Genomic DNA, 14,098 nt, shown 5'->3' with positions numbered 1-14,098 from the left:
CCAGGAGACAAGAAAAGGGATGGATGGAAAGAGGATGAGAAAAAGAAAGCTTCTGCGAAGGGCTCTCTTATATGAAAAAAAGCAAAATGTTTTAAAACTAGTGTCATGTGTGTCTCTAATATCTGTTATTTAAAGCTTTTATATAAGTAGTAAAAACAAACAAATAAAAAATAAATAAATGCCAAAACTCTCAGTTTCCCTTTAAGAGGCAGGGGACCCGGCGTTCTAGCCACAGGAGGCAACAAGCAGCAGGCAAATGGAAAGGGCATTAGTGGTTAGTGCAGCGGTTGAAATGCAAAGCAGTCTGAGGAACAGCACACCAAGGAGAAAAGTACCAGGCCAAAGTTACCATGAGAAAAGTGGAAGAGGGACATCAGAAAGACCAATTAAGCTTATTCCATCGTCTTTACCAAAATCAGTGTCTGTAAGGGAGAGCAAGAGACTGGGATTATGTCCAAACCAAGACGAGAGGAGAAGGCAGTTTAGGGCACCCCATGCAAACTTCACTCAGATTAATTGGATTATTTCAAACCGGTTACGTGATTTAGACAGGAGCAGAAAGACTTGAGACACCTCAGCCATGCAAGTGAGAAAGGAAGGGTCAACGTGTGTTAAGGCCTCCAAGGAAAACCCTGTAAAATGAAAAATATTTTGATTCTGAATAAATGTTGAATGACCCACCAGCTTCTTATATCTCTCAAACGGCTATGGAGGAGAGATCTCTACATCTTGGTTCCTAGCTCTGTAAACCAAGACAGGCCCTCACTCTTGCCTTTATTTTTACATTACTCAGGCAGAGCCAGGACCTCCAATAAAGAAAGCTTGTCACTAAAGTCAAAGTGATATATTAGATTCCCTGGCAACTACCAGAACCTGCACAGCCTTTTTTTTGTGAGGACCTCCTTTAAGTGGTACTAAATAATTTTTTTGTAGCCATACAGAATTTTTGTAAACTAGGTTGCAAGTTGAGCCTTGCAGGAGACATCATGTTTGAATTAATGATGTTGCACTAGCTACAGAGGAACTATTCCAGCATATCCGTTAAGGTTGGAGCCAGTGCAAATAAACCTTTAATCTCCAAACACGGGCAATCTGTGCCTCCAAAGGGCTCTCTTTAGTCCCTTGAGACCTCCAATGAAGACATCTCCCCACCATAGCTCCTGGCCCCTCTTTCACTCACATTGTGGTGGTGTCACTTCTATTGCTTCCTCCATAATCAAAAGAAAAATAATAGTCCATCAGGAGAAGAGGACCATTTTGTTGGGGCAATGGCAGGTGTAAAAACAACCAACCACAGTTCTCAAAATCAGATCCCCCAAAAGGAACCCATTAATCATGTGGTTTAATTAAAGCTCAGCTTGGGTTGTTCAAAAGACTCCCCATCACCTCCTGTCTATGTCATGATGGGTGTCAGACACAACAGGAACCAATAGAAAATCTTCCCAAAAGGGTAACAGAAGAAAAAAAATACAGGGAGTAAAAACATCTTTAAAGTGGAGCTCCACCTAAAAGGGGAAGTTTCGCTTTAAGGACTGCTCCCCCGCTCCCCATTAAGGATTGGTACCTTTGGGAGCAGGTACCCGAATTTGACAGGTACCCATTCCCACTTCCGGTCCAATTGCCTAGGCGATCGGAAACAGGTGGTGTCCTACCTCCCTCCCTGTAGTCTTTTGGGACACGTGACAGGTCCCAGAAGAGTACAGGACCATTCATGAAGCGCAGCGCTACCCGCACATGTGCAGTGGGTACCCGGCTGTGAAGCCGCAAGCTATCAGACGGGTGCCCACACTGAAGGTGGCGGCCTCCTGGAATCCAGGACGGCCGGTGAAACGGGCTGCAGGGGACACACCGCGGGACCGAGGGACAGGCAAGTGGCTGTTTTTTAAAAGTCAGCAGCTACAGTTTTTGAATCTGCTGACTTCTTTTTTGACAGTGTGAGTGGAACTCCGCTTTAAGGTTTCTATTGCTGTTTGTGTCTCTACAAGTGACATTTCTTCTCACTTACTGTCCAGTGAAGGTCCCTTTCACAGGGGTGCCTCAGCTCCAAGTATGATCAGAACGGAAAAAGACACACATGCGTATTCCGATTCTGTTCTATTTTTTCCCTCCATCTTGTGATGGAGGCAAAAACTGACCCATGTGATCCCAATGGGCATGTTCTAAACAGATGTGTGTCCACCTTTACCTGCCCACATCTGCTCAGGTCTGCAAACGGGGACCTAAACGTAAATGGACGCACATGCGCTTACATATGGCCACCCGTAGGAATACAATGCAGTGTTTTTGTTCTGCCAAATCACAAAAATGCACGGAGGCATAGCATTTGTGAACGGGTCCCGACAAGCCTCACACAAACCAGGAAGCAAGAGGAGATTCCCAATGAGGACATATAGCATTTTAAAGGATAAACGCACTTTATAACAAAGAGCATTCATCCGTTTTTTCCCTTCCCCCTCCAAAGATACTTACTTGCACAGATCCAACAGCCACTGTTTGTTTACATCCAGCGCTACAAGTTTTCACCATCCAGCAGCCCTATAAACGTCTATGGGACCGTCTCCGATCGTCCGCTGCCTGAGTTCAATATGAGTCTAATAGGCTGTAATGTGCAGGTGCAGCCAGGACAGTAAAAAACCTGCATTGCTGGATATAAACAGCGGTCGTTGGAGCAATTAAAGTATGAATCTGAGGAGAGGGTTGGAGGTTGGGTTAGGTCAGAAGAAGAAAGCAAAAAAGTGTAAAAGGCACTATATTTTATACAGGTTCTAACCATTCACCACTCGTTATATTATTTTACATTATTGGGTTTAGTTACAGTACCACTAAAGAACTACATTGTTAACAGAGATGTCAAGGAATTAAAGAACTCAATTAAAGCTAGCAAACAAAACCAAAACACACAGCAAATGGACATCACTGGTATCAAATACAAACTGTCATCACATACTCAAAATTCAGAAGATACAACAAATCATTCACTTAAAGGGAGACTCCACCTATGGCTGTAGGGGGATAGGTGGGGAATAGAAAAATATTACTTACCTGCACGCCATGATATGCCCCTATTAAAGTCCCACCAAAAGCTCTCGCCTGACCGTGCAGGGGGTCAGGAAGGTTTACCAATTCACCAATGCCCGTTTCCAATCTTGGAATTTAGTAGTGTGGATCAAGGCAACAGGGCACGATGGAAGCTTTATGTATTTTTGCACCCTAAAGAGAACCTTTCCTTAGAAAAACCCGTGGCTCCCGTTGCTGCTCTCCTGCTGAAAAGGCAAGTTGCTTGGCTAATATAGTGATTTTATAGTTTCAGTGCTTTGAACTCTCACTAAAAGCAGTATAAAACCGAAAAACTAAATGGTAATCTACTGTAGCTTACCAATCATTAGATGTTTTGGGTGCCAAAGTTTCCATTTAGTCCTTTTCACCTTTATATTCACCTGGTGCCCCGGACAATGACAGACTTCCCTGTTCTAGGGTGTCTGCACTCCACTGGAGGAGCAATGGAGACACATTTGGTCAACGGCATTGTCAATATGGGGGGAGAGGCGTGTTAGATGGACCAGCAGATTTTTATGGACTTAACGAATTAAAGTCAATCTCCTGCTAACCCTTTTCAGCAGTTATTGCTAACAGCTTTTTTTCCCTTTGGCATAAATGTTTTACCTAAATGAATAAATACTGACCATTCTCAGCACCCATGTCAGTGTTAGTTTGTCTCAACAATCTAACTGCCATTTTTTTTTTTGGCCAGCTAGGTTTGGTAATGAAAGTAGAATTAAGCACTTCAGCCTCCGCAACATATTGGTACATCACGAGGTTGAAGTGGTTACACCAGGATGATGCCTGCTGCAGGCATCATCCTGGTCATGTACATTTTTTTTTTCTCTGTAATGTAAAATCAAAAGCAATCCTAGCAGCCGAACAGGCGCTGGATTGCTTTTACATGCTGCAGGAGGGCCACCCTCTGGTGTCACTCCGGCTCTCCCATTCCACCAGGGAGCTTGGGACTGTAAAAAAAAAGCCATTCCTGGCTTGTAAAAATATCTGATCAAACTGGTCTTGGTTTGATCAGATGTTTTTAAAGGTAGAGGAGAGATGTTGGGTCTAAGAGATCCAAGATGTATCAGAAAAGAGGACCTGTCATATTGTATAGCGTATTGCTATCACAAAGGATGCTGTTCATCCCTTGTGATAGCAATAAAAGCGCTAAAAAATAGCAGTGCAAGTAAAAAAATAAAACAGTAAAAAAGTTACAGTGCAAAAAAAAATAAAATAAAATAAAAATGTTTTTTTGAAAGCACCCCGTTCCACCGTGCTTGCACACAAAGGCGAACGCATGTGTCAGTCCCACACACATACAGTGAAGGAAATAAGTATTTGATCCCCTGCTGATTTTGAATGTTTGCCCACTCACAAAGAAATGATCAGTCTAAAAGTCGAATGTTCGGTGTATTGTAACACAGAGACAGAATAGCAACAAAAAAATCAAAAGAAATGCACGTCTAACAAATGATGACTGATTTGCATGTTCATGAGGGAAATAAGTATCTGATCCCCTTCACAAAACATGACTTAGTACTTGGTGGCGAATCCCTTGTTGGCAATCACAGAGGTCAGACGTTTCCTGTAGTTGGCCACCAGGTTTGCACACATCTCAGGAGGGATTTTGGCCCACTCCTCTTGGCAGATCCTCTCCAAGTCGTTAAGGTTTGGTGGCTAACATTTGGCAACTCGAACTTTCAGCTCCCTCCACCGATTTTCAATCGGATTAAGGTCTGGAGACTGGCTAGGCCACTCCAGGACCTTAATGTGCTTCTTCTTGAGCCACTCCTTTGTTGCCTTGGCCGTGTGTTTTGGGTCATTGTCATGTTGGAACACCCATCCATGACCCATTTTCAATGCCCTGGCTGAGGGAAGAAGGCTCTCACCTAAGATTTGACGGTACATTGCCCCGTTCATCGTCCCTTTGATGCGGTGCAGTTGTCCTGTTCCCTTAGCAGAAAACCAACCCAAAGCAGAATGTTTCCACCACCATGTTTGACAGTTGGGATGGTGTTCTTGGGGTCATAGGCAGCATTCCTCCTCCTCCAAACACAGCGAGTTGAGTTGATGCCAAAGAGCTCGATTTTGGTCTCCTCTGACCTCAACACTATCAACCAGTCCTCCTCTGCATCATTCAGATGTTCAGAGGGGCCTGGACATGTGCTTTCTTGAGCAGAGGGACCTTGCGGGCACTGCAGGATTTCAATCCTTGTCAGCGTAGTGTGTTACCAATTGTTTTCTTGGTGACTGTGGTCCCAGCTGCCTGGAGATCATTGACAAGATCCTCACGTGTAGTTCTGGGATGATTCCTCACTGTTCTCATGATCATTGACACTCCACGAGATGAGATCTTGCATGGTGCACCAGACCTAGGAAGACTGACAGTTGTTTTGTGTTTCTTCCATTTGCGAACGATTGCACCAACTGTTGTCACCTTCTCACCAAGCTGCTTGACGATAGTTTGGTAGCTCACTCCAGCCTTGTGTAGGTCTACAATCTTGTCCCTGATATCCTTGGACAGCTCTTTGGTCTTTGCCATGGTGGAGAGTTTGGAATCTGATTGATTGCTCCTGTGGACAGGTGTTTTTTTTACAGAATGAGATTAGCAGCACTCCCTTTAAGAGACTCCTCCTAATCTCAGCTTGTTACCTGTATGAAAGACACCTGGTAGCCAGAAATCCTGCTGAATGATAGGGGATCAAATACTTATTTCCCTCATGAACATGCAAATCAGTCATCATTTGTTAGACATGCATTTCTTTTGAATTTTTTTGCTGCTATTCTGTCTCTCAGTGTCACAATACACAGGACATTCGATTTTTAGCCTGATCATTTCTTTGTGAGTGGGCAAACATTCAAAATCAGCAGGAGTTAAAATACTTCCTTCCTTCACTATATGTTAATGGTGATCTTAACACACATGAGATATCCCCATGAACGTCAGAGCAAGAGCAATAATTCTAGCTCCAGCCTAATGTGTAACTCTAAAATGGTAACCTGTAAAGGCTTTTAAAGTGTCGCTGATGGAGATTTTTAAGTAGCATAGTTAGTCGCCATTCCACAGGCGTTCACAATTTTAAGGCGTGACATGTTAGGCATATAATTACTCAGCGTAACATCCTTTATAATTTACTAAACAATTGGGCTTTAAATGTTGTGTTTTTGTGCATTAAAGTTCATTAAAGTGTATTTTTTCCAAAAAAAATAGCTTTTGAAAAACTGCTGTGTAAATACCGTGTGACATAAAAAATTGCAACAGACATCATTTTACTCTCTGGGCCTCTGATAAATATATATATTTACAGTCAGGTCCATAAATATTGGGACATTGACACAATTCTAACATTTCTGGCTCTATACACCACCACAATGGATTTGAAATGAAACAAACAAGATGTGCTTTAACTGCAGACTGTCAGCTTTAATTTGAGGGTATTTACATCCAAATCAGGTGAACGGTGTAGGAATTACAACAGTTTGCATATGTGCCTCCCACTTGTTAAGGGATCAAAAGTAATGGGACAATTGGCTTCTCAGCTGTTCCATGGCCAGGTGTGGGTTATTCTCTCATTATCCCAATTACAATGAGCAGATAAAAGGTCCAGAGTTCATTTCAAGTGTGCTATTTGCATTTGGAATCTGTTGCTGTCAACTCTCAAGATGAGATCCAAAGAGCTGTCACTATCAGTGAAGCCATCATTAGGCTGAATAAGCAAAACAAACAGATCAGAGAGATAGCAAAAACATTAGGCGTGGCCAAAACAACTGTTTGGAACATTCTTAAAAAGAAGGAACGCGCCGGTGAGCTCAGCAACACCAAAAGACCCGGAAGACCACGGAAAACAACTGTGGTGGATGACCGAAGAATTCTTTCCCTGGTGAAGAAAACACCCTTCACAACAGTTGGCCAGATCAAGAACACTCTCCAGGAGGTAGGTGTATGTGTGTCAAAGTCAACAATCAAGAGAAGACTTCACCAGAGTGAATACAGAGGGTTCACCACAAGATGTAAACCATTGGTGAGCCTCAAAAACAGGAAGGCCAGATTAGAGTTTGCCAAACGAAATCTAAAAAAGCCTTCACAGTTCTGGAACAACATCCTATGGACAGATGAGACCGACATCAACTTGTACCAGAGTGATGGGAAGAGAAGAGTATGGAGAAGGAAAGGAACTGCTCATGATCCTAAGCATACCACCTCATCAGTGAAGCATGGCGGTGGTAGTGTCATGGCGTGGGCATGTATGGCTGCCAATGGAACTGCTTCTCTTGTATTTATTGATGATGTGACTGCTGACAAAAGCAGCAGGATGAATTCTGAAGTGTTTCGGGCAATATTATCTGCTCATATTCAGCCAAATGCTTCACAACTCATTGGACGCCGCTTCACAGTGCAGATAGACAATGACCCAAAGCAGACTGCAAAAGCAACCAAAGAGTTTTTTAAGGGAAAGAAGTGGAATGTTATGCAATGGCCAGGTCAATCACCTGACCTGAATCCGATTGAGCATGCATTTCACTTGCTGAAGACAAAACTGAAGGAAAAATGCCCCAAGAACAAGCAGGAACTGAAGACAGTTGCAGTAGAGCCCTGGCAGAGCATCACCAGGGATGAAACCCAGCGTCTGGTGATGTCTATGTGTTCCAGACATCAGGCTGTAATTGACTGCAAAGGATTTGCAACCAAGTATTAAAAAGTGAAAGTTTGATTTATGACTATTATTCTGTCCCATTACTTTTGGTCCCTTAACAAGTGGGAGGCACATATGCAAACTGTTGTAATTCCTACACCGTTCACCTGATTTGGATGTAAATACCCTCAAATTGAAGCTGACAGTCTGCAGTTAAAGCACATCTTGTTTGTTTCATTTCAAATCCATTGTGGTGGTGTATAGAGCCAAAAATGTTAGAATTGTAGAATTGTGTCGATGTCCCAATATTTATGGACCTGACATATATATATATATGTATATATATATATATATATAAAAACACAAACACAACGTCAGCAATCTTAGTATTAGGCAAATGCAGTGCAAACCCAGTACTTCTATTATTTCTATTATTGGGAATGTTTGGTTCTACTTTAAATCCAGAGGGTAAATCAGTCAACTGAAGGAGCACAGACCGATAAGTCAGCAAATGTGGCCTCCATGTTCCAATCAGGAAATGCTTTCCTTTAATCTCCTCCAGCCAAAAGGTTGGGTGGAGTTCTCTCTGAATCCGCACCTTTCATTGTGTAGTGGACAATATGCTTCAAAAGGAAGACATTAGTGAAGGTAAACATCGGTTTTGTTCTACTTGGAAATTTCTTTGTCTATTTGTGATGGACAAAGAGCCACAGTTCTTTTTCCCCGCCCCTATCCTGTTTGCACATTGCCTTGCACTGCAAGGTGATTAGCCTGTGGGGATATCTGGTGGCATGGCTATTGTCAAGAGAAGAGAGATTATGCTGCAGAAGGAAATGTAGTCTTCAAGAGGAAGATCCATTTTTTACTTTCACGTTTTGTGTCTCTTTCCTTCTGCTCCTCTAAACATAAAATGACAAAAAAACTCAACCCGGGAACCCTGACACCGCCAAAGGGACCCAGCCAACCCGGCTGCGCCAAGGGGTCCCCAGCCAACTCGGCTGCGCCAAGGGGTACCCAGCCAACCCGGTTGCGCCAAGGGGTACCCAGCCAACCCGGCTGCCCCAAGGGGTCCCCAGCCAACCCGGCTGCCCCAAGGGGTCCCCAGCCAACCCGGCTGCCCCAAGGGGTCCCCAGCCAACCCGGCTGCGCCAAGGGGTCCCCAGCCAACCCGGCTGCGCCAAGGGGACAACTAACAAAGGGGCAGCAATCAAGCTAGAAAACCATATACCATACATTTTGGAAGGAGAGGAGGGGGTAGAGATATCTTCGCTGCTGTTTGAAGGATAGTGGCCATCACCGGCAGGTAAAGAATAAGCAATATTGACTTTTTATGAAACTCTGTCCAACTGTCACTGGAACTTCCCATGCATCTAAGCTACACAGAGTTGATTGCTTTAAAGCCCAACTCCAAGAAGAAGGAAAAAAAAAATAACCTTTGCAGTTGGGTCCTCCTCATTGCAAGGGTTACATGCTTGTTAGGCAAGGGGGAGCTGAAGGAAATGCAATACTTCTTACTCCTCACTCCAATGCTCTTCTCCTCGACATTCTGTGGGCGATCCCTTGACATCATCATGTATAATGCAGAGCTATAAATCCTGCAGTGTGTGTGGGAGAAGCAGACAAGCAACCATGGCCAGAAACATCTTCTGAAGGACTTGTTTCAAGGATGGAGGGAGCCTACAGCAATGAGGTGTAAGGCAAGTATCATTCCTTATCTCTGTACCACTATACTCAATGAGCAGTTGAGTGGGGAACCACTGCAAGGATAATCTTGTTCTTGTACTCGAAATTGGGCTTTAACCTCCTTAAAACCCAAATCCAGCCCCCCTACCCAGTGGATATTTCATTTTTATTTTTAAATTTTTTCACACTTATTCAGGCCAGTCACATGCTGTGCAGGGTTTCTCTGCCCCTAGGTAGCCCTCAATGATGCAATGAGAGGTGCTGTAGGACATAACATCAGCATTACACTACAAACAGGGTGCCATTGTTATGCCCCCCCATCGTGAAGTTTTACCCTCTGTATGGTAGGTGGGCAGGAGAAGCACACAAACTGAAACCTGTTATAGCACACTGGAGGAAACCGCATGCAAACAACTGGCAACGCACTCCATTACTCACAGCAGAAACTTTGCCAATCAAACAGGAACACCAAAGGTTACCTCTCCCTGATCTATCGCTGGGGCCTGACCACACTGGACTCCTATGTAGCGTCCTTCAGGCTGGAGGTCAGTAAACAAATGCAGACATACTTCAGTGTGGGCTTCACAATTGGGTCCGTCCAAAAATGACACAGACACAAATACAGCGATATCTTTTGCTGACCGCCTGATAATGTGGTTCTGTTGATCTTTTGGATTAATCCTCCAAGTCACCGTCCTAGTCCCAAAAATTATAGGAGCCTGGGAACCAGCATTTTCAGAAGGAGGGTAGCAATGGTAGCCGACAATTTCTCTCAGTACCGGATCTTTTTAATGTGTCAGTTTTGGGTGAACATCAGCAGGTCAAATCTTCTATCAGCTCTTTACATACAAGGGGATCCCCCCCCCATGCTGTTTTCTGTAGGCACCTTGGTCACATGACCCCATAAACCAATCTGTGAACTCAGATTCTAATCCTCATTCAACAGGGACCACAGAGCTGCATCTTCCCAGGACATGCAAACATTTCAGCCCTTTATCCAGGCAATCCTTCCCAGCAAGGCTGTATGTTAAAATGATGATATTAAAAGGCAGATTTTTTTTTTTTTTTGTTTACATATTACCAACATGTCATACTTACCTGCTGTGTGTGAATATTTTGCACAGAGAAGCCCAAATCCTCCCCTTCCCGGGTCCCCTGCCGGCATTCCTGGCCCTTCTCTCTCCTGCCTAGGACCTCAATAACAAGCAGCTTGCTATAGGGGCAGCCAAGCAGGCTTACTCCCGAGCCACTTCTCTGTATGTCCTTTCACACAGAACTTGGCTCGGCATGCCACCCCCCACGCTCTCTCTCCGATTGGCTCACTGGCTGTGATTGACAGTAGGGGAGCCAATGAGGACGGAAAGACCCAGGAGAGACGAGGATCTTGTGCACATCTCTGGATTGAGATGGGGCTCATGTAAGAATTAGGGGGGCTGGGGGTGCTGCCTCACATTGAAGGTTTTTTACGTTCATGCATAGAATGATGAGCCTTTACAATCACATTAACAATGGAACATTGGTCAACTGAAGTTCTGTGTGGTGACAGATTCCCTTCAAAATGCCTATAATGTAATGCCACCTGATTAATATGGGCATTTACTGACTGCCAGATCACTTTAATCACTTCAGTCACTTGTGTCAGATATTGTTTTTCTCAGAACTAGCATGCAGCCTTGGAGTTGGAAGTTATGACCTCTTATCCAGGAGGCTCCAAAACACAAGCAAAGGTTTCAAACGAAACCTCTGATTGGACAAATGTGGAGGCTGCCATTGCCAACCTATTTGCAAAAATGCTACTGATCTGATAGTCATGCTGATCCTGCTGTTTCAAAGTTCAACCCTCCACTTCTCGTCATTCAGCCACTGTGTGGAAGCAGTGGTCTCTCTGCATCAGTCTGAGAATTCAACCCCCACGCCGAGTCACAGTTAGAGCTCTCAAATCAGCAGGGGGCAGGGACATTGGGGATTGCGGAGATACAGCAGTGACTCAGCAGAATTTTTGTCTGACCACTGTAGAGAGGCCACTGCTTCCATGCAGAATGCAGCAGTCCTCACTGCAGCTCAGTGACAGGGAGAACACAGGACTGTCACTGTCAGCGCTCACCCGTTTCCCATTGAGCTTTGTCCAAAAGACATACTCACTGAACAAGGGGTAGTGGCCTAAATCTAGATTGTAAGCTCTAACGAGCAGGGCCCTCTGTTTCCTCTTGTACCAAATTGTATTGTAACCAGGGGCGGACAACTAATGGGGCCCCCCGGGCAATAGGGGATCATGGGGCCCCTGTGTCCTTGCCCAAACTCAAAAAAGCCTATGAAAAAGGTACCAGGGGCATCTCATGGGGCCCTCTACTGACCCCGGGCCCTGCCCAAGTTTCCAAATGGTCAGTCCGCCCCTGATTGTAACTGTATTGTCTCCCGTTATTTTGTAAAGTATATAAATCCTGTATAATAATAGTGACAACTGAGCTCGACAACAAAACGCCCACAAATCTGGCTTCTGCCAGGGAAAAGCAGCTAGGCAAAAATCGAAGAATTAAAAAAGGGATTTTCAGCACAATCTATTAGCCCTGGTTCACAGTGTACAGGCATTGCATATGTTCCCGCACCCAAATCGATCTGCTCTTACAAGACGCATCTCATCCCGCAGTACGTTTGCGGGTTCAGTAACCGCAGAGAAATTGTACGCTCAAAAAGAACCATGCGATTTCCCTGTGGGCTGCATATTTAAAAAGGTGTATGCACCTTTTTTCTGGGGGAAACATGGGTACAGCAGAACTTTCAAATGAATGAGCTGCCGTGCCCACAAAAACCTGACCCACAGACCCGCAGAAGTGTGAAGCAAGGCGAAGTATTTCCTTGCATAAGTACTTCTACATAAATGTCTACACCAGAATTGAATTTTTCACTGCTTATGGGACTTTAATATCCAAACAGTATGTAAAATCAGGATTTCTGAGCATGTGTTGCACTCATCTTTTGGGCTAGTTAAGTACTGAAGCCATAGGACCTTATGACAACCAGGCAACGAGCATTTTACAAAAGGAAGTCAGTGTGGGCAGCTCCCATTTCTCTCATTTCCTTTAAAGGGAATCTTTACACCCCATTCTATGGACTAAAGCATTGTGTAGATAATGCAAAGAGGAGACACCGAGCAGAATGCATGTCACTCCACCGCCAGAAAATACAAGGAGCAAAGAAAATCCTCTTACCCCGTATAATTCTTTCTAGATCTCTTCTTTTTAGTGATTACGACTGCAAACACAATAATGGCGATGAGGAGAATGCCACCAATGGCTGCACAAATGATGCCCACCAGAAAGGGCACATTTGACACCGGGAGGTTCCCTGCCACAAAAAAAAAAAAAAATGTACACGGGTTAAAAAGGACGACTCCACTAAACATCGACTATATCCAAACATCCACAGGGCATAACACTTTGATGAATTTAGGAGCATTTATTTATTACAGTTATTTATATAGTGCTGACAATTTATACAGCGCTTTAAATATATCATGAATTTCACATCAGTTCCTGCCTTTAGGGAGCTGACAATTTAAGGTCCTGATCTTGCCTACATGCGCACATACTAGGGCCAATTCAGACAGGAGTCAATAATTCTACCAACATGTAGAAAAAGGTGGGGTGGTACTTGAAGGAAACTAATGCAAGTACAGGGAGAACATGAACTCCATCCAGTTGGTGCCCTGCCTTGTATTTGAGCAGAGGACCCCAGTGCTGCAAGGCAGAAGTTATAACCACTTCTGTGATAATACAATAGGCACCATTCTCTGTGCCGCTGGCTACCCGTGCAGATGCAGAACAGTTGCATTTTGTGCAAAATGTTGGCATCAGGGTCCCAGTTCGGGATTGTTGACCTTTTTTTTCCCTGTAAAGTGTATGTAAACCCTAACAACGAACATCTCTATTTGCTCTCTTTTGATCTGTTAACCGCTTCCCGACTGCCCTATAGCAGAAATACTGCTACAGGGATGCGCAAAATCACGTATGCATGCTCCATACCTGCGCTGCTATTGGCTCCTCGGCATGTCAATCACCGGGACCGGGCCGCCGATTCTCAGTGATCGTTGGCAGAGCCGACAGGGGAGAGGTCTGTACGTAAACAAACACAGATCTCTCCCCTGTCAACATGAACATGCTGCTTTGTATTGCTCTGCACAATACAAAGCAGCTTGTGTACACAGTAACACACACAGCACACAGTCAACCCTTTGATCGCCCCAGATGCTAACCCCTTCCTGCCCAGTGTCATTAGTACAGTGTCAGTGCTTTTTAATAGCACTAATCACTCTTATTGTCACTGGGGATGTCAGTGGCAGTTAGTCAGTGCCCCCCCAGTGTCAGGATGCCCGCTGCAAACCTGCAATAATTCGCTGATCGCCGCCTTACTGGTAAAAAAAAAAAAAAAAATTCCAGTATCTATACCGCCATTTGTAAATGCTATAGCTTTTCAAACCAATTAACTTAAACGTATTGGAATTTTTTTTTTTTATAGCAAAGATATGTAGCAGAATACATTTTGGCCTAAATCTATGACAAAACTTGATTTTTTATATTTTTTACTGGACATGTTTAATAGCAAAATGTCAAAAATATATATATATTTTTTTTTTTCAAAATTTTCAGTCTTTTTTTGTTTATAGTGCAAAAAATAAAAAACACAGAGGTAATCGAACACCAACGAAAGAAAGCTTTATTTGTGGGGGGAAAAAAAAAGGGGGA

At 43.9% G+C, this 14,098-nt stretch overlaps 1 protein-coding gene across 2 annotated transcripts in view; it reads right to left on the bottom strand.

Moving 5' to 3' along the window:
• The window catches only part of MPZL1 (myelin protein zero like 1), a 59,605-nt gene that overhangs the window by 3,573 nt on the left and 41,934 nt on the right, over positions 1-14,098 (bottom strand). The window contains exons 3-4 of one of the 2 annotated variants that reach the window (XM_089660832.1): positions 12,566-12,701; positions 350-422 (exon numbers count right to left, since the gene is read on the bottom strand). In XM_089660832.1, coding sequence (XP_089516958.1) covers positions 416-422; positions 12,566-12,701 — 143 coding nt within the window. In that variant the 3' untranslated portion in view covers positions 350-415. The remainder of the gene's footprint in view (positions 1-349; positions 423-12,565; positions 12,702-14,098) is intronic. The other variant, XM_089660831.1, reaches the window with a different exon arrangement.

This window comes from Staurois parvus, unplaced genomic scaffold (genome assembly GCF_062004578.1).
Source record: "Staurois parvus isolate SC_StPar_1 unplaced genomic scaffold, SC_StPar_1.0 ptg001283l, whole genome shotgun sequence".
Lineage (NCBI taxonomy): Eukaryota > Metazoa > Chordata > Amphibia > Anura > Ranidae > Staurois > Staurois parvus.
Note: the sequence above shows the minus strand (reverse complement) of the source record. Positions and strands in the feature narration are given on the sequence as shown.